This window comes from Nelumbo nucifera, chromosome 7 (genome assembly GCF_055504915.1).
Source record: "Nelumbo nucifera cultivar China Antique chromosome 7, China Antique-T2T, whole genome shotgun sequence".
Taxonomy (NCBI): Eukaryota; Viridiplantae; Streptophyta; class Magnoliopsida; order Proteales; family Nelumbonaceae; genus Nelumbo; species Nelumbo nucifera.
Window position 1 is genome coordinate 30368254 of NC_142655.1, and position 20668 is coordinate 30388921.

The window sequence follows — 20668 nt, forward strand, 5'->3', positions numbered from 1 at the left end:
ATCACTATGAATAATTTCAAATGGCAAAGTAGTATGTTAAAGTCGGTGAATGAACGGTTAGTTATGACTCTTACTCAAACAACAAGAAACACAAGATGTATCAAAGGATTTCATAAAAGGAACTTTAGTTTTAATAAAACCATACTCAAATAAGTATTTAAGTTTTTTAAAATTTGGGTGGCCCAAGCATTTATGCCACAAATCCCAGACATAGTTTTTCTGACTAAAAAACAGGACTCGATGTAGAAGAGCTCAAATAAGCAGAGGATGATGCTGGTTGAGATTTCTCAAACTCCAATGCAAACAAGCGGCCCATCCTACACCCCTTCCCTTTCACCTTCCTAGTGCATTGGCCCTGAATCAAACAACCATCAGAGGAAAAGGTTAAAATGTGATCTTCATCAACTAGTTGATCAACTGAAATAAGGTTGGCAATAAGTTTAGGAACAAGGAAAGTTTTATCAAGGGGCAAGGAGTTTGAGGGGGAAAGTTTGATACACAAGTCATCACTCCCAATGATGTCAAGTTTCTCACCATTAGTAGTGACAATATGTCTCTGGTTGGTCTCAGACAGTCTGTTTGAGGGTTCAGGATAGGCTCCAGTCATATGATTTGTAGCACCAAAATCAATTATCCAAACGTGAGAGGGAGAAGTGCAATAACCGGAGAACTCACCAGATAGGTCAATAGTAGAAAAGGCAAATGAGATAGTAGAGAATACCAGTTGTTGTCTCTCTTCCTTATTCATGGAAGCAGAGGATTCTCCCTTGGCAATAGGGGTATTAGACACTCGTCCCTTAGACGCCTGATAAGCTCATGGCTGATTCTTCTTCATGGGTCCCTTGGGTGGACGAATTGGGCAATCTGGAATGATATGTCCGTGTTGTTTGCAATAGGTGTAGACATTCTTCTTTTTGCAATGAGAAGCTATATGTCCATATCCCTTACATTCATAGCATTGAGTTTTAGAAGGGTCTTTTCCACCAGATTTTTTATTCCCTCGTGCAAGAAAAACAGTATCAATCCCTGAATTAGGATTTTTCCCTTCTATGTTTGCAGCAGTTAGGAGTCTAGTTTCTTCCCTCAACAACTCTCCCATCACAGAGTCTAAGTCTGAAAGAGTTCCTCTACTCAAAATATTTGACCTGATTATTTCATACTCAGGTCTTAACCTCATGAGAAACTAGTTCACTTTTCTATTTTCAAAATGTTTCTATAAATACTTGACACATTCAACGGGATCAGATGGTTCAATATGATCTAGTTCATATTCAGCTTAGAGATCAATAAAGCTTGCATAGTATTCTTGTATCTTTTTGTCCCCCTGGCAATAGGCAAAGATTTCAAATTTAATCTGGTATTGCCGTGACATATTGGACTAATGATAAACCTTTTTCAAATAGGAATACATCTCATAGGCAGTCCTTAGTCTTCTCATGGGAACACTAATGTGAGGCACAATGGAGCTCAAAATACAGGAGACTAACTTTCCATGTGGAATTGTGTCTTGTAGAACTTAGGCTTTAAACCTGCTATTCTACCATGTTCCGACAGTGGATCTGCTGAATATCAGAGAAAACAGAAAAGAGAAGCGTAGAACCAGAAAGAACAGAAAACTCATGAAATTGACTGATGAGTTGCTTTCTTAATCTCTCTCTCTCTATACACACACGCACACACCCCAGAATTGCATTTATATCCTTACTCCTCATGCCACCTAAGTATATCTATTTTCTTAATGAACTTACAATCGATTTAAGAGAAAAAAAGAGAAGCTGTCTTATATGGAGTTTATTTATGTTTTTTTTATTGTTCTGAGTTCATTTATTGTTGAATCTTCAGATTGGTGGTTCTGAAAGGAAGTTAGTGAAGAGTGGAAAAGAGCTTGATGATGCCATAGTTGCTGCTGTCATTCGAAACTTAAAGATTGTTAGAGTATGTAGCTCATCATTTATATGTGGATTCTTGCTCTTGAAGATATGGATGCTTGTATTTAGATTTACAAATGATGTCTCATAATCATTATGTTCTCCCACCTATAGGACAGGTCCAAGGTCCTAATTATGGATTATGATGGTACTCGCTCCAAAGGCATTGCAAGATCATTGAGGAAATTTGGGGTTAAGGCAAGTATTACCTACACCCATTGGGCTCCATCTAAGAAAAGAAGCAACTCTTGCAAACAGAGAAAAAAAGAAATAAGTCTCTGAAAAAGTAGATATATTATGAGGATAACAACACTCAAATATATTATGAGGATAGGTAGATTTTTTTTTCTTAAAATACCAAAAAATGATGGATTTTCTTCTCCATAACTGAGCCACCTGATGATGTTTATATGCTTAGAAAATAGAATATCATTTCTTTCCTTTATAATTTTTTATTTACCACAATCTTCTAAAGACCTAATATAAGCAAATATTGCTTGAATATCCAAAAAAAGTTCCCTTTGCAAGAAATTTTGGAAGGCGGGATTTGTGGCTAGAAATCTTGATGTTATCATATTACAAAGTGAGGCTACCTTCATTCTTGATAATGGTACTTTATTCATCCTTGATCCATCTAATGTTGGAAATATGGACTCAATCTCTCAGTCATGTTATGATTCTTGTCAAACGAAGAATGAATGTATTTTCTTTTCAAATTTTCTGTGTGTTTCCTTTCTCTGTTTGTTTTTTTGGCTAGTTTTATGTTTTTAATTTTATTTTGCAATTTTTATTGGGAACCGGTTTTTTGACCCTGCTGAACCAAATTCAGATGTGTATGTCACAAATATGAAATCTCAATTAATACCAAGCTTCTAAATACTAATAGACATCACAACTAAATAATAAAAATACAAAATACATAAAAGTACAAAAATTTGTAGAAAATGGGCATATCTCTAATAGTATATATTCATCATATTAAACAAAAATAACTGTGATAAATGAATTTTTTATTAATGGTGGAAATGGATAAAAATACAAAAAAAAAAGAAAAAGAAAAGTGAACTGATATATAACCCATGACCTGCTGACTGTGTCAAAAGGTTCAGTGGTTCACTAGATGGATCACCGGATCATTGATCGGGTCAATGTTTTTTCTTTTTTTTTTTCTTTTTGTTGCATGCAAGCGGTTTGGTGGTAATGTGACCTGGATTTCTGGTTTGGTGATGGGTTGATTAGTCCAACTAGCTGGTTAAACCATGGGTTGAAAACATTAGTTAGGTAATGCAAACTTGCGGTGTATGTAACATATTTGTCTGCGTGTCCTGTCAAATGAAAAGTTTTTTAAACCCCAACAGCTAACTTGTTTTCAGGTCTTATAGAACTGGAAAGCTCATTGTAATCTATAGCTATTTGACTTTGTTCTTGTATGACAGAGAACATACCTGGTTCAAGGTGGCTTTCGTTCTTGGGTGAGAAGTGATCTCCGCATTAAAGAGCTGAAACCTGAGACTACACTTACCATATTGAATGAGGTATTTATAATAACAACACTGAATTTTCTTCACACTTTCTTAGAAGAAATTGTAATTTTTTACGTCATGAAGACCATTAAGTGTTCATTGTGATTCTTTTTCACTTGCTGTTTTTTTCTCTTTATTTGATCTGGACATGAAATAGATTCAATTTTCTGATTTTGTAAGATTGATGCAGTTCCAACACAGGCTAATATGCTACTTCTGTATATTATATATTTTTCTACCTTGGTCTGCTCAAGATAAATAAGAAATTCATTTCTACCTTTAAATGCAAAGCATAGTTTGTACTATTTATTTCTTTTTGTTGTATATAGCTTTTATACATATGCATACAGATATGAACCTTTTACAAAATAAATAATTAAGTCTATAAATTTGACGAAGCTGGCAATGTTTAGAAAATAATGTTTAAATCAGTGAAAGACTGAAAAAGATTTTTTTGTGGAACAAAATTACCCCTATGAAAAATGTAAAGGGACCTCTCTCTCTCTCTCTTACTTCATAATGCTAGAATCAAGGATTAAAATATCGATACAATACCCTTAGATACGGGGTGTATTGTATTGGTATCGGTGTGTGTGGATATATGATATGCTAAAAACAAGGGTGTATCTCTTGAGTTGTGCATATTGGGCCGATATGTGTACCACATTGTATCGGGCCAATACACACCGATAGAAGACCAATATGCATCGATACTATACTGCATCTAGTGCCTCTCTATTAAAAAATGCTTCCAACATGATTCAAACCCCTGTCACCCTACTTCCAAATCTTAAATGCGCTTTTAAGCCACTGAACCACATTGCTTCTTGTGATAATAAATTAAATATAGTAACTTTTATTAAATTTTGTGTCTACATGCAATCCAAACAAATAACATATGTTTATATTCAACAACTTTGACTAAATATTAAAAAAGTAATATTCAAATTTAATATTTTATAAACTATTGGAATAAATAATCTATCAAATTCACATTTATGTCAACAAATGATTGTTAATCTCAAGAAATTTATACAAAAAGTATTAATAATAGAATAATTATTTTAGTAATTAAAGTTTATAAATTTTCACATGATAAGTATCTTAAAATTTTTATGTATTTTTTATAAATTATTAATTATTATTTTAACTTAAATTAAATAACAACATATTTATTATTTTCAAAAATAAAAACATTGTTTAAAAAATATTCGAGTATATAATATTAAGTTGAATCTATCAAATCCACTAATCTACATTTATATCTGAAAATGATTTTTATTTCAGAAAAATTATAGAAATACAAATATTAATAATGGAGTATGTATTGTAGTAATTAAAAATTATTAATTTTCATATGATATACATCTTATAAATTTTAATAGAATTTAAAAAATATTTATTGTTTATAAAAATAAAAATATTATTCACCAAACATTTGGGAATTTAATATTTAGTTGAATTTTTCGTTAATGTTAAAAAGTAAAAATAAAAAGAAATAAAAAAATAATTGATATAATAATTAAAAAATAATGGTTGCATATGTTTTGTGCCTTGGACTTGAATTGAAAATAACAAAATAATGGCTTTATGCATGTATTAATTTGTAAAATTCTATATAATATGTGTTGGACTCTGATTGATCCATTATCATAAAATTGTATGATATCTATGCAGCCTGCAATTGATGTTACCTTCATTGAATCTCAACCTAGTTTTCTACCTCTCTTCAAGGGGAGAGTTGTATGGTAGAGTGGTCATCTTCTATGCTGCTTCCAATTCATATAATCATTCCTTTGATTCCCTATTTCTTAAGCCATTACAAGTGTATACCAGAAGGGCTAGGAAGAGAATTGGCATGGGGACTATTGATGACACTCCCCATACCCAATTTGGACTCCTAGGTATAGATCAACCAGGTATTGATCCTTCTTCCTCTTTGGATACTATAGTTGATATCGCTGTTGATGACTTTGATGTTCCTATAGCCCTTAGGAAAGGAAAAATTTTGACTCATCCCTTTACTTGATATCCCATTTCTTACATTGTTTCTTATTCCTTGTTTCCATCATATTGTTCTTTTATCTCTACTCTTTCTTCTGTGTCTGTTCCTTGCAGTCATAATAAAGCATTGTTAATACCTGAGTGGCGAGCAGCTATAGTAGATGAAATGAATGACCTCATGAAGAATAACACTTGGAAGATGGTCGAGTTACCTAGAGGGAAGAAACCTCTAGGTAAAATATAAAGCTGATGGTACTGTAGAGAGATAAGGCATGAATTGTGGCTAAAAGCTACACATAGACTTATGGGATTGATTACACTAAGACCTTTGCTCCGATTGCAAAGATGAATTCCATCCAGATTGTGTACTCTGTGGTTGGATTACCTTATAATTTCCTAACACCAGTGAACATTTTTTTCGTAGTTCTAGACCTTGAACACGTCTGGAACACATAGACTTATATGTATTACTTTTTTAACCTTGAATTGATTGCAGGAAGCTGAGGCAATCCTTGAGGACATCAAACCTTCTCCATTAGAAATTTTTGGGTATGGTGTGGTAAGATCTGTATCCCTTGTATGCTATTAGAAGCCTACCATTGCCATTAAAAATCTGTTACTGTGGATATTGGTACTTTCAAATTTATCTTTTACTGACTCTTCTTTGGTTTTTGCACAGGGTTTTGTTGCAGCCCTCTATGCATTACTAGGTTAGTTCTTTAAATCAATTATTTGAAAAAAAGTAAATGAAAAATGATCAAGTTTACTGGGATATTATCAACATAATATTTGATACATCTTAACTTGATAAGCAGCCATGTGATTTGTCTAACATTGCCTTTGAATTCTATGAAGCATTATCATTGCATGCAAACAGTGGTGATTTTCTGGAAAGCAAACTATGTTTTATTCTTCTTCTGGCCCTTTTGTGTAGAAGGGATTCCTTTTATTTGAAAGAAACTGAAGTTTTCTGCTCTGTTAGTGATAGATCCTTTTCTTTCCTTTTTTTTTTCACTTTATCCACATGTCTGCAGTTTAATGGATCAGGCTGGTAAAACCTATGTAACTTGTCTTCGTTCCTCTATTTGTGTTCTTCATAAAGGTGATCCAGAAACAGGATTTACTTGGGATTAAGTGCTTCAATTTTTCCACCTAGGATCAAAAGGTCATCACCTAATGATGGTTCCCACTATCTAGGGTCTTGGGAGGGGTAGACATGATACTTACCTTACCTTTGGCAAAGTGGCTACAATCGGAAAACATAATTGCGTAAAGTTTAACAATTGTAATTTGGAATATTTTGATAAATTAATTTAGACCTTATTATTGTTTTATTCCTTATTTATTATTTCTGTTCTTATTTACATATAGTTGTTGGTTCCAGTTTTATTCTTATATATGGGTGGCTAGGGGTACTTGGTTATTGTGCCTGTTTTTATTCCTTACTATAAATGTGAGAGAGGGGTGGCAGTACAACTATTTATTCCTGTGAAATTTTATTAATCAAATCTCGAAATAGAAATAGTACAAGAGTGACAAGAATCCCAAATAGAGGTGTGAAGTGCATCCTCCCACACAAATATAAAATTATGACTGAACCCAAAACAAGTGATCCCTATTTTCTTTTAAGGTAAATAAAAAAATAAAACTAATTAAAAGATAAGAAGGAGACATCAACCGGTGATGAGAGATCACCAAATTGAACCACAGGAAAAAAAGAAACAAAAACAAAAGAACCAACTCCAAAATAAACCCTAAAGACCCACAACCCAAATAATACCAAAAAAAAAAAGAACAACAGCCACCTCCCCAACAAAAGACCAAAAGAAAACAAAACCACAAACTTAGGCATCTTCTTAATATCCTTATCATTAAGCCAATCAAATCTGAGACCAAACTCCACAAAACCAACCAAAATTCCACCCTTTCAACCTTTCAACAAATCCCATCCCAACCTCAAAGCACAAGCTCAACTTAACACTTCCTCTTAAACCCCAAAATATTCCAAGCTTAACCTCCTCACCCTCTCCACCTCCAAAAAAGCTTTCCTCGCAAACTCTTCCTCTCCAGTAAAATACAGCCCCATAATTTTACTGATTCTGACCTCTTCTACAATTTTGGCCAGATTAATGTTCATTTCCACTGATCTCGTGCTATCAATAACCTGATCATCCTCATTCTCTTGTGCTTCTGAATATTCCTCGTCCTGAATCATCTCTTCTGATTTGCAATCAACCTCTACAGCCTCCTCAACTCCTAAAACAGAGCATCAGCCCTCACCTTTAAGATAACACAATCCTTCTAAGCAGAGAGTTCCTCCGCTGTACCCTTGCTATGAGTTGCTTTATCCTTTGTTGTGAGGAATCCCTGTTCATGCCTTGTTTAGGGAGGAAGTCTGCAAAGCATTTGTTGATCTTATTTCCCATTGGACCCTTTCAATAATATTACTAAAAAGCCATTTGAATCTCTTATTTCTTCCCTAGTCCATGTTATTGAGCCCAAGTCCTTTAACCAACCTATAACCAGCTTAAATCCTCTTCAATAATCAATCTATCAAAGTTCAGTTCTCTTGCTAACCGTACCCCTTGTAACAGTGCATGAAACTCTGATCTAATGGAGTCTCCTACTACTGCTAGACCCAAAAATAAAGCAGTGACATGTCCCTCTTTGCTTCTGAATACTCCCCCTATTCCAAAAGGTCCTGAGTTTCCATTACAATTTCCATCAAAGTTTAATTTTATAAAATATGCTTCAAATGGTGACCAAACTGAGAAGTGAGAACATTTTCTTAGAAGCTAAACTCTTTACCACTATTTCCCAATTCCTCCATGAAGGGATGGGATATCCATCACATGGGCGCCCAAGTCTTGCGGAATGGATAGGGTGAATTTCAAAAATTTCTCCCATCTTTGCAGGGAATCGAATTCCCTATTTTAGAAAACATATTTTCAAGGATCAATCTTGAATCAAGAACTAAATCAGATCTGAACCAAAAGGAGTAGGAGGGAGGATATACCTGATACAAAGAAGCAATGTCTCCCAATGGAGGTGTTCACGCCCAAGGAAGGATCCAAAATCTGCTCCCACTGAAGATGGCGCAGTGAAGGATGGAGCAGAATTAACAACGTTCTTCCAAAAGAACTTGACCCTTCGCAAGAATCAACTGGATGGCTTGTGGGTACAGCTCCAACCAATCTTTTCCCAAAAGATTGGAATCAAGATCAGATCTTGATTTCTCCCAAGAACTGGAGATCGAACTAAAGGCAATGGCGACGGCAGGAGAGAATTTGCAGGGTGCAGAAAATCTTTCTTTCTGTGATTTTTAGCTCTGAAGAGAATTGAACATCAAAAATCACAAAACTGTGTTCGCCCCTTTCTTCTTTCATAATCTTAAAGGGATCAGCTCCTAATCTCATTAAGAGTTGCTAATCCAAATCATATTTGGGTTATAAGTCCCTTTAAGTGATAAGGGATAACCCTTATCTTATCTGCAGATCAGATCAGCCATCTCCTAATCTAATTAGGAGGTTTCCAGATCTAAATCTCATTTAGATCTTGGACTCTCTAAGTGGATAGGGTCTAGGCCCAATCCTATCAGCTGATCCATCTCAGAATTCGCCCCCTTTAATTGACTGATCAAATCAGCCCAGTTCGAAATGGGCTTAAGGCCCATTTAAGGTTATGTACTCAATTAGCCTTCCAAACTGTTGCCCAGTTGGGCTTCCTTGTATGGCGTGGGACCCAAACATTGATCTACACATCAGCCACATGGGTTCAGCCCAGCCTTTGTTACAAGGCCTGGCCGAATACATTGTTAAGGACAGTGCACCCCCTGAATCCCATCTTATGGGCTCTATGGGCCCAACACTTACCCTAAGTGGTCCCTGGGCCAAGCCACCTTGTAACACCCAGGGACTGTGGGCAGATGCAAGATTAGCCCATCAGGTATTATCCTCAATGGTCTTATACTTAACCTCTCAGCCCATAATGATCATACACTGCTCGACAAGAGAGGACCTCTCCCTCGGCTGCAAGGAACAATGTTGTACTCTCTACTTATATGGATCCCGGGAATTAAAACCTTTTGCAAACCATTTCGAAACCATAACATATTATATAAATATTTTGCAAAACAAAATCTCAACAATTGAAATCGGCTACCGGCAGTCTTGGTTTCCATCAGAGAGAGTGCATCCTCGATCATTACCTTTGTTCGACAAAGGGGCTGATCCTTTCACTATGATCACCCACTAAGATGAATTCTCGGACTGTCCCAACATACCCAGGTTTTGACCCTCGCTAAGGATCTCACTGAATGGTACATCAAAGACAGCCCAATCCGACATCTAGTGTAGTATCATAATCGAGTTTAGGGGTTAGGTGTAACTTTCCAGTTTTGCCCATCTATCTCCAAGGTCCAGGGCAATACTGGAAATCTGGTCCGGTTCAAAAGTTCTATTAATTCTACACTGTATGTGCCTAGGGTCTCACCCTGGCAGCTGAGACAGGCCACCCCAGCCGACTTGGTGGCACCACAGTGTCAGCCTTGTCAGGATAGGTCTCCCCAGACCGATCTACTGGCTGTGAACGTTCTAAACTAACACGAGTCTCATTAAGTGTCCAGTTTAAGGGTATTACACAGAAACATACCAAGGGAACATGAATCAAATATGCACTTTTATTCATTTACAATAAACTCATAAAGTACATCATTCTTGATTGAAGCTAAGGGCATACAAAACTGTCTAACACTCCATATGTCATCAAAGGATAATTAAGAGAAGATATCCATGCCCAATGCATTACCCTATTCAAAATACATTCCCTCACACATTTCCACTTGATTCTTCCACTTCTCTTAGGCCATGCAAAGATAGATGAGTCAAATAAGCTATTCATCTGCAAAGGCAAGTTCCACCTGAACTCCTAATTTGATTAGGAAGGTTGATCTTTATCTGCAAATAAGATAAGGGATTATCCTTATCACTTAAAGAGTCCAGATCCAAATAAAAGATTTGGATTAGGAAATTGTCTCTTTTAGGCTATAAATAAGAGAGTAGGGCAAACCTCCAAAGAGACATTCATTGAATACAGAGAGAAGACAACACAGTTAGACTGCTCTTGCATTCTGCTCTTTTTTTTCCTGCTCTTGCCACCCTACCCTGTTCGATCTCCAGTTCTTGGATTGGATCAAAATTCGATCTTGATATTGTTTCTTGCCAGAAGAAACAATTTAGAAGCTGTGCTCACTGTCCCATTCGATTCTTGTTGAAGAATCACTAGTTCTTGGTGAAGAACTACCTGCTGATCCTGCCTCACCCTAAGCTGTGTCATCTTCAGTAGAGGAAGGATTTGGTACTCTCTTTGGGCGTGAAAACCTACGTTAGGAAGAGCTTTCTTGCGTAGATTCTGTATCAGGTATATCCCTCCCTTAATTTTGTTTCAGATTTGGTCTGGTTTGGTTACAAGAACAAACCTTGAAAATGTAGTTTTCTAAATTGGGAATAGGATTCCCGGATGGGAGTAAAGAAATTTTTGAAATTTCGCCCAACCTTCCTGCAGGGTTCGGCCATCTATATGATGGATCTCCCATCCCTTCACCTTTAACCCCTCATAGTTTACAAATGATATGGCCCCCACACATCAGAGTGAACAATATGAAAAGGAGAAAGAGATCTTTTATTGCTTACTGAATAAGAATGTCTACAATGCTTTGCCAGTTCACACGACTCACAATGAAGACTCGATAAAGACACTCCCTTAAACATATCTGGAAACAAATGACCCAAAACAAAAAAAGACAAATGACCAAACCGAAAGTGACATAACAAGACTTTTTCAATAGACTCTGACAAGACTGACTCTAAGGCAACTCCATGAGGTGGTCCAAAAGCTCTATCCGGTGTGTCTAGCAAGTATATTCCATTCGCCTCATGGCCACTTCCAATCATCCTCTGAGATTGCAAGTCCTGAAAAACACAATGAGTGAGAAAAAAAGGTTATGCTACAATTCATGGATTTAGTTAAGCTGCTAACAGATAAAAGGTTTGTATTAAGTTTAGGGACATGAAGGACAGAGGATAAATAAAGGGTGTCAGAGGTCTTTAAATGCCCTTTACCAGAAATGGGAGCAAGAGAACCATTAACAAGGGATATTTTCTCTTTACTAGAGAGAAGGTGGTATGAACAGAAGAGATTAGACAGGCTGGTCATATGGTCTAATGCACTGGAATCAATAATCCAAGGGATTTTATGATTACCTGAAACTGAAGCATGATTTGTAGAAGCACGAATACCTGAGTGATTAAATGCTGCTGATGATGATGTGTTGTTGGAAGAGTGAGATGAAGAAATAGTAGCTTTCAAGTGATTTAGCAGCCTCCCATATTTTTCAAAATCCGCCTTCATTGTTGCCAACTACTCAATGGTTGATTTTTCTTCACTCTCCTTATTTCCTCCTTCAAGTACTATAGCAACATTAGTTGTCTTAGGCTTTCCTTCCTGACTGCCCTTCTTAGAACTGTTGTTATTCTTAAACCTGTCAGAAAGAAGCTCAGGATGAAGCTTCCAGCAAGTGTCCTTTGTATGCCTCAGTTTCTTGCAATGTTTACATATCTGCTCCTTTTTCTTAATAGGACCCTTTGGCTTTATTCCAACTTGTGCAAAGTGTTTTGTAGGTGGACTTTGTAACTGAACCTGCCGCCTACTCTCCTCATTGCTTATCATAGCGTATGCATAGGAAAGAGTAACCTCATCATTGGCCAGGATATTTTGCCTAATGATGTCAAACTCAGGGTTGAGTCCAGTAAGAAATTCAAACACCCTATTTCTCTCCACCAACTTCCTATACATTTCAGCATCATTCTTACTCTCCCATACAATTGTCTCCATAACATCAATTTCTTGCCATAGGGATTTTAGTATAGAATAGTAGATTGCTACACTCTTCTCCCCCTGTCTTAGGTTCTTCATGTCACTTTTCAACTAGTAGACTCTGGCTACATTCACTTTCTGTGAATAGGTCTCAGTAACACTGTCCCATATCTCCTTGGCCGAAGACATCCAGAGATAATGCTGACTTATATGAGGTTGCATAGAGTTGACCAACCATCAAATGATTGTATAGTTCTCCTGCATCCATTTCTCAAATTCAGGGTTTGTCTCTTCGAGTTTCACTTTACTACCTGTGAGATACCCGAGTTTTCCTCTACTACAAACATAAATTCTTATAGACTGTGCCCAAGCAAGATAATTTGTCCCATCTAGCTTGATTGTGGTCACGCCAGCCAAAACGGAATCTACCGAGCCGAGGCCGGAAACCGACACTTGCTTGAACTCACATCCGTATGGCTCCATTAATCAAACGAAAATCAAAGAACCAGAAATTTGGTCTATATAAACTTACTTGAAGTCAAACCAGAACCAGATGCTTGAAAACTAGGGTTTTACTCCGTCCAGCTGTTGAAGAGGAAGAGAGAAGATGCAGCCGCTCCTACCAGAGCTTCCCAATCTCTTCCAAACCTGAACCGCCCTTCTTTAGGAGTCAAAAGACACCTCCCAAGCATAGAGCGCCACACCCAAAGCTTCACTTTTACCTGTACCTTCGAAAATCTCTAGTCGGCTAGGGTTTTGGGCAGCAACAGAACATCACCACTTCTTGGCAATATCCAGCCAGATTTAAACTCTCCAAACCCTCTACCAAGTTGGCCAGAGATCCTCTGAGTTATAGAGAACCTATCTCTCCATACACTCTCTTAATCGAAGTGGGAAAAGAGGAAGAAGAAAAGAAGGAAGAAAGAAACCTGCTCTAATAACAAGATGTAAACCAGTCCTCAAAAATAGGTGTAAACTTGAAAAATTAGAGAGAAAAAGGAGTAAGAAAAGTAAGAGCAGCAGTACAAGAGAAGAAGATGGGGAAAAAAGGAGGAAGAGATCAAACATAAAGTGGGCGGCCAGCTAGGCAGTAACATAAAGAGATCAAACAAAAAGAAATAACAGGCCCATTAGCTAATAGAAAAATAGAAAAAAATATTACAAGAGAAGATACTAGGACCCATTCGGCGCAGTCTCTTTACACTAAGGGTAAAGAGCAAAAAGTGTGCAAATTAAAGAAGTCCTTATATGACCTAAAACAATCACCAAGGGCTTGGTTTAGCAGATTTCACCAGGCAGTTCAACAAATGGGGTTCAGACAATGCCAATCTGATCACACACTCTTTGTAAAGAATGAACAAGGGAAAACAACAGCCCTGATTGTTTATGTGGATGATATTGTCATTACCGGTGACTGGGTCTTAGAGATACAAAGGTTAAAAAGGTTCCTAGCTACACAATTTGAGGTGAAGGATCTAGGTCCATTGCGTTACTTCCTTGGAATTGAAGTGGCCCGCTCCCAATAGGGCATCTTCATCTCTCAAAGGAAGTACACCCTAGATCTCCTGAAAGATACAGGAAAACTTGGGGCCAAACCTGCTGACACTTCTATAGATGTGAATCATAAACTTGGGGACTGTGGTGGTGAGCTTTTGGAGGATCCAAAGCAGTACCAAAGACTTATGGGAAGACTGCTTTATTTATCCATGACTAGGCCTGACATAGCATATGCTATGGGGGTTCTCAACCAGTTTATGCATGCTCCTAAGGTAGCACATTTGGAAGCAGTAGATAGGGTACTGAGATATCTGAAGAAATTCCCAGGGACAGGCCTATTGTTCAAGAAGCATGGGCATATGAGAGTTGAGATTTACACTGTTGCTGATTGGGCTGGCTTGGTAGATGACAGGAAATCCACTAGTGGTTACTGTACCTTTGTAGGGGGAAATCTTGTTACTTGGAGGAGTAAGAAACAGAGTGTGGTTGCCCGATCCAGTGCAGAGGCGGAATATAGGGCCATGTCACATGGAGTTGCAGAGCTACTGTGGATCAAGAACCTTTTAAGTGAATTGGGTTTTCAAGCTAAAGACCCTATGTCACAAGTTGTGTTTTATGTTTATGTTCCTTTAGTTATGGGCCTCTTTCATTTTGTTTTATTAATTCTTTAGTGCTGGCCACCCCATTAAGAGCATCCAGGGAAGTTTACTCAGTTTAGAATTCAGAAAATAAAAGATATCTTGGGGGGGGGAGGGCTAGAGAGAGGATTGAACTCTTCTCTTTTCTCTTCCCTTTTCTTTCCTTCTTCTTTCACAGACTTCTGCTGAAACTTTTCTTTCTTCTTCCTTTTCTTCTCTTTTTCTATATTTTCTGAATTATTGTAGGTGTGTTTCACAACTATTATCAAGTGGAGAGGTTTCTAAAACCTTCCATGCCACATCAACTAAAGTGGAAAGCCATCAGATGATAAACTTATTCTTATAATTGCTTTTAATTACTGCTTAGTAAACCGGGCTGGTCACAGAACCAGGTGGTTGATTTGGTTTCGACGTGAGATGGGTATGTGGCAGTTTGCAAGTCTATGCTCTTACACTTAGGGTTTCAGATTAAGATTTCAATCCTAGATCATAATTAGGGTAGAAACTTCTAGTGGCACCACTAGGAAAAAGGGAGAAACATGGGGTGCTCACACCAAAAGTCCTTGAACTATCTCCAATCAAAACTGCCCCCTATATTAATAGGCACTAATATATCCTTCAATGGCCAAGAGCCACTCCATAAGAGGCCTAATTGATCTCCAAAAAACTTTTCTAAGGTTTCTTTAGTTATTTAATTTAGGGAAAAAACTCCAATAGTCTTCCTTGGTAAGCGGTTAGTTAATAGGAATATAAGATTTCCAAAACTCATCTAGAACCAGGTCATTTAGTCTATGTTGACTAGTCTCTTCAACTTTCCATGCGGTCCACCAGTCCTAAAATTACAAAGGCTTCACTTGGGAACTTTCTTGAACTGATCTTTATCATATTGTTTTCTAGACCTGAGAAACTCAACTATTTGCTAGTTTAATCCAAAGAAAATAGGCGAAAGCACAGAAGAAGAGGAAAAAATAGAGAAAGAGGAGACATCTTTTGGAAGAGAAGAAAAACTGGGAGTTCCCCTTTTTCATACACACACACACACATAGGGGTGGCAATTTTTCACCCAACCCACCCAGTTTCTAATCCACCCAACCCGCCCATTTACTTGGCAGGTTGGAAATGGGTTGATCACCCAACCTGCCCTTTTAAATTGGTTGGGTTGGGTTGTGGATATCCCATTTAGAGGGAGGGCCATGTAGGTCATAAAAGAAATTCACTGTGTCAGTTGAAAAACATTCCACTTGATGTATGGAACTGTTTGAGATTAGATGCAAACCAAAAAATAAACAAACAAGAGAGGAAAAGAAGAGAGAGCTGGCGGCAATGAGTGTTAGAGAGTAAGAGGTTCGAACATAACCTCCCTCTAACACTCTAAACATCTTATTAAGAAGTTAATTTTTGACAAATTACAGAGAGGCCCTTGAGTGGGCAGGAAAATACAAAAAAACAGAACATTACAGAGTATGGGCTCAGAATAAAGCCCATAACAGAGAAACATAACATGACATGAAATGATAGTCTATGGGCCATTCAGCCCATCTCCTCTACACTCCCCCTCAAGTTGAGCATAGATGTTAATCATGCCCAGCTTGTCAGTGTCATGTTGAAGCCTTGCCTTGGAAATGCCCTTGGTGAGGAAATCTGCCAATTGTCCTTCAGAAGTAATGAATGGAAGACACACTTCACCTGAGGTGACTCTTTCTCGAATAAAGTGTCTATCAACCTCAATATGTTTGGTTCTATCATGTTGTACCGGGTTGTGAGCAATGTTGATGGTAGTCTGATTATCACAGTACAACATCATGGGTTTGTCATGATCAATCCCAAGTTCTTCCATTAAGGACCTTAGCCACAACAATTCTGAGACTCCATGTGCCATGGCTCTATACTCTCTTCTGCGGAGGATCAGGCCACAACTGATTGTTTCTTACTCCTCCAAGAGACAATATTACCAGCCACCAGACTGCAATACCCTGAAGTAGATCTTCTATCATCAATATTTCCATTCCAATCAACATCATTATAGGCTTCAAGTTTCAGATGACCATGCTTGGTAAATAGAATTCCTTTTCCTGGAGAGCCTTTTAGATAGCACAAAATCCGTTCTGTTGTTGCCATATGGGTATCTCTAGGAGCATGCATGAACTGGCTAATGCAACTGACAGCGTACGCAATATCTGGCCTAGTCATGCACAGGTACAGAAGCTTCCCAAGAAGTCTCTGAAAGACCCCTTTGTCTTCCAACAAAGTTCCATCTGAAGCTGAAAGTTTGTGACTCATATCAATGGGAGTTGCAACTGGTCTTGCACCCATTTTTCCAGTTTTAGACAACAAATCAGGCACATATTTCCTCTGGGAAATAAGAATCCCATCCTTGGATCTGGCAACTTCTATGCCAAGGAAGTATCTCAACTTCCCCAGATCCTTAATCTCAAATTCTGTACGGAGGAAAGACTTAAGGGCCAGAATGCCTGAGGCATCATCACCAGTCACTATAATGTCATCAACATACACAATGAGATACACTGTTAGAGATCCACTTTTCTTCACAAAAAGAGTATGATCTAACTGTGTCTGAACATAGCCGAATTTAACAAGTGCAGATCTAAATCTCTCAAACCAGGCTCTAGGAGATTGTTTGAGGCCATAAAGTGATTTCTTCAATTTACATAACTTTCCTTGCATATCTTTCCCATACATTCCTGGAGGAAGACACATGTAGACCTCCTCATGTAAGTCACCATTCAGAAATGCATTCTTTACATCTAACTGATAGAGAGGCCAATCAAAGTGAGCTGCCAGAGATAAAAGAACCCTCGCAGATGTCATCTTGGCAACAGGGGCAAAAGTCTCCAGGTAGTCAATCCCATATGTCTGTGTATCTTTTTGCAACAAGTCTGGCCTTGTACCTCTCAATAGTCCCATCAACCCTGTATTTAATGGTAAAAACCCACTTGCATCCAACTAGATCCTTCCCTTCAGGCAAATCCACCACCTCCCAAGTACCATTTTCATGTAGAGCATCCATTTTAGTCTTCATGGCATCTCTCCATTCTGGAATCCCAAGAGCTTTTGATACAGACCTAGGAATGGGGTTAGAAGCAACTGAAGAGAGGTAGGCAAAGTATGAAGGAGAAAGTAGGTCATAAGAAAGGTGTTTGGAAATGCAGTCTGTAGTACACTTCTGCTTTTCTTTCCTAACAGCAATGGGGACATCAAGATCTGGGAAGGATGATTCCAAGGGAGCTGAAGCAGTACTTGTTATCTCATCTGTGATTGGGAATGTATGAGCCTCATCTGTTGTAAGGGAAACTACTTGCTCGTTCCTGAATCTCTGCCTTTGATACACTTTGGGATTATGGGTAGGACGAGGAGGTAAAGAAATAGGGGCACTAGGACAAGAGGAATGAAGTGGCTGATCCTCCTTTGATTCATTTGGTGAGGATACAGGCTTGTCAAGAGACTCAACTGGGACAGGAAGAGGAAGAGCAAAAACTTGTGACAGACTCTCCCCCTGTCGACAATGTCCTTCCTGAGAGGAACCATAAAAAGGAGAAAGTTCATCAAAGGTAACTTCTATAGAGACATGTCGGGTGCTAGTCTTTGGATCAAAACAACAATAACCCTTTTGTGTGGGGGAGTAACCAAGGAAGATGCATTCGTGGGCTTTTGGTTCATACTTATGTCTCTGCACACTTGGAATGTGAACATAACAGGTACAACCAAACACACGAAGAGGAATTGGGAAGAGATCCTTGTCTGGATGAAGAAGACTGAAGGGGGATTTAAACCCTAAAACCCTAGATGGCATACGGTTTATGAGATAGGTAGCAGTAAGTACAGTATCACCCCAAAATCTTGTGGGATCATGTGAGGCAAACAAAATGCTCCTTGCAACTTCAACAATGTCTATTTTTCCTCTCAGCAACTCCATTTTGTTCAGGGGTTCTAACACAGGAGCTTTGGTGAATAACCCCCATGTCAGAGAGATACAAGGATAAACTCTTCTCAAAATACTCTTTTGCATTGTCAGATCTAAAAACCTTAATTCTGGTATCAAATTGAGTTAAAACAAGCTCATGAAATTGCCTCACAAGTCTCGGGACTTCATCCCGGGATTTCATTAAGTACATCCAAGTGAATCTAGAAAAGTCATCAATAAACAGGATAAAATATCTGTAACCCCCCATAGAGGATAAGTGGTAAGGCCGCCACACATCAGAGTGCACAATATGAAAAGGAAAAGAATATCTTTTATTGCTTATAGGGTAATTGTTTCTACAATGCTTTGACAACTGACATGACTCACAATTGAGTCTGGACACACTGACTCCCTTAAACAGTTTGGGAAGCAAATGACTTAAAACAGAAAAAGGTAAATGACCCAACCGACAATGACAACATAATTTGACTGACAGACTCTGTCGAAGTAGAACCAAAAGCAACATTCTTGGGATGATCAAAGCATTGGCCAGGGGTGTCGAGCAAGTATATTCCATTCGCTTCATGGCCACTCCCAATCACCTTCCGAGACTTCAAGTCCTAAAACACATAGTGAGAAGGTAAAAAGGTTACACAACAATTCAATGACTTGGTCAAGCTACTTACAGATAATAAGTTGGTATTTAATTTAGGTACATGAAGAGTGGAAGATAAGAGTAAGGAGTCTGTAGGCTTGATAGTTCCTTTGCCAGAAATAGGGGCAAGAGAACCATCAGCTAAGGTGATTTTGTCACGACCAGGAAGCAAATCATATGAAACAAACAAAGCGGAAAGGTTGGTCATGTGATCAGAAGCACCTGAGTCTATGATCCAAGGGGTCTTGGGATTACCTGAGGTGGATGCATGATTAGCAGAAGCCCTTATACCTGAGTGAGCAAATGCGGCGGTGGCTGGACTTCCAGAAGGGTTGGAGGATGAAGTTACACCTTCAAGCTAGCTGATCATCTTTCCAAACTTCTCATATTCAGCTTTCATGGCTGCCAATTGTGCATTGGCAGACTCAACCTTTGTATCTGTACTTGTGGCTGCATGCGCACTTCCTGTCTTTCTACTATCATTCTTCTTTTGGAATCGGATAGGGACAAGACTGGGATGCAATTTCCAGCACTTGTCCTTGGTGTGTTTCGGATTCTTGCAATATTCACACACCACCTCCTTCTTTCCTGTGCCACTGGGAGCTCCTGTAACCCCTTTTGGTTTAATTCCCATATTTGCAAAATGATCATTGATACTGACTCCTTGAACCTGCACTTGCCTCCTACTTTCTTCACTGCTGACCAAAGCATATGCTTGAGACAATGAAACATCTTCCTTGGACAAACGTTTTGCTTTGTAATGCCATATTCAAAATTCCGCCCTGTCAAGAACTCAAAGACCTATTCCTTTCAACCAATTTCCTGTATGTTTCAGCATCCTTGGGGGTATCCCATGTCACAGCCTCTATCAAATCAATCTCTTGCCATAGAGATTTCAGGGCTGAGAAGTATGCTGCAAGTGACTTCTCCCCCTGCCTTAGATTCTTCACATCACTTCTCAGTTTGTAGGCTTTGGCAACATTCAACTTCTGGGAGTAAGTTTCTACAACACTATCCCAGATTTCTTTAGCCGAGTTCATCCACAGATAATGCTGACTAATCTGTGGCTGCATTGAGTTCACAAGCCACCCAATCACTGTGTAGTTTTCTTGCACCCATCTCTCATAAGATGGATCATCCTCTGGAGGAGCTTTCTTGCTCCCAGAAATAAAACACCATTTTCCTCTGCTACAAATATGAATTTTCACTGATTGTGACCAAGCCAAATAGTTGGTCCCATCAAGTTTAACTGTAGTTACAACCAACATAGAATCGGCTGGGGTTCCCAAAATCTGTCCATATTTAGCAGCATTCTTGTTTTCAAGGTTTGAGAAATCCATCATGTAAAGGCTCCAATTAGGATTTTAATAGGTTTTCCAAAGTACTGGGGGTCTTGATGAGCTTTGTTTGAGCTGAATAGGCAACAACAACCAGCTCACAGAATCAGTTCAATCTTGATAACTGTGACAGTCCAGCTCGGTGGTAGCTCTTTCTATACTGTTTCAGCCTTCAAAGGACAACCAACAAACCTCCAATCACAAGGTATTTCAGGTTCCCAACAACCGTTGTCCCAAAGAGAAAGAAAAAAGGCCACAGTCCTTAAGGGACCTTTTGTCAAACACTCAGTG

At 38.3% G+C, this 20668-nt stretch overlaps 1 protein-coding gene across 6 annotated transcripts in view; it reads left to right on the forward strand.

The window, feature by feature from the left end:
* LOC104598222 (Rhodanese/Cell cycle control phosphatase superfamily protein) overlaps positions 1-20668 on the forward strand; it is a 63101-nt gene that overhangs the window by 24072 nt on the left and 18361 nt on the right. For 5 of the 6 annotated variants that reach the window (XM_010260148.3, XM_010260147.3, XM_010260153.3 and 2 more), the window contains 5 exons: positions 1843-1935; positions 2043-2126; positions 3365-3463; positions 5952-6014; positions 6135-6165. In XM_010260148.3, coding sequence (XP_010258450.1) covers positions 1843-1935; positions 2043-2126; positions 3365-3463; positions 5952-6014; positions 6135-6165 — 370 coding nt within the window. Of the gene's footprint in view, positions 1-1842; positions 1936-2042; positions 2127-3364; positions 3464-5128; positions 5482-5951; positions 6015-6134; positions 6166-20668 lie in introns of those variants that run through there. The other variant, XM_019197959.2, reaches the window with a different exon arrangement.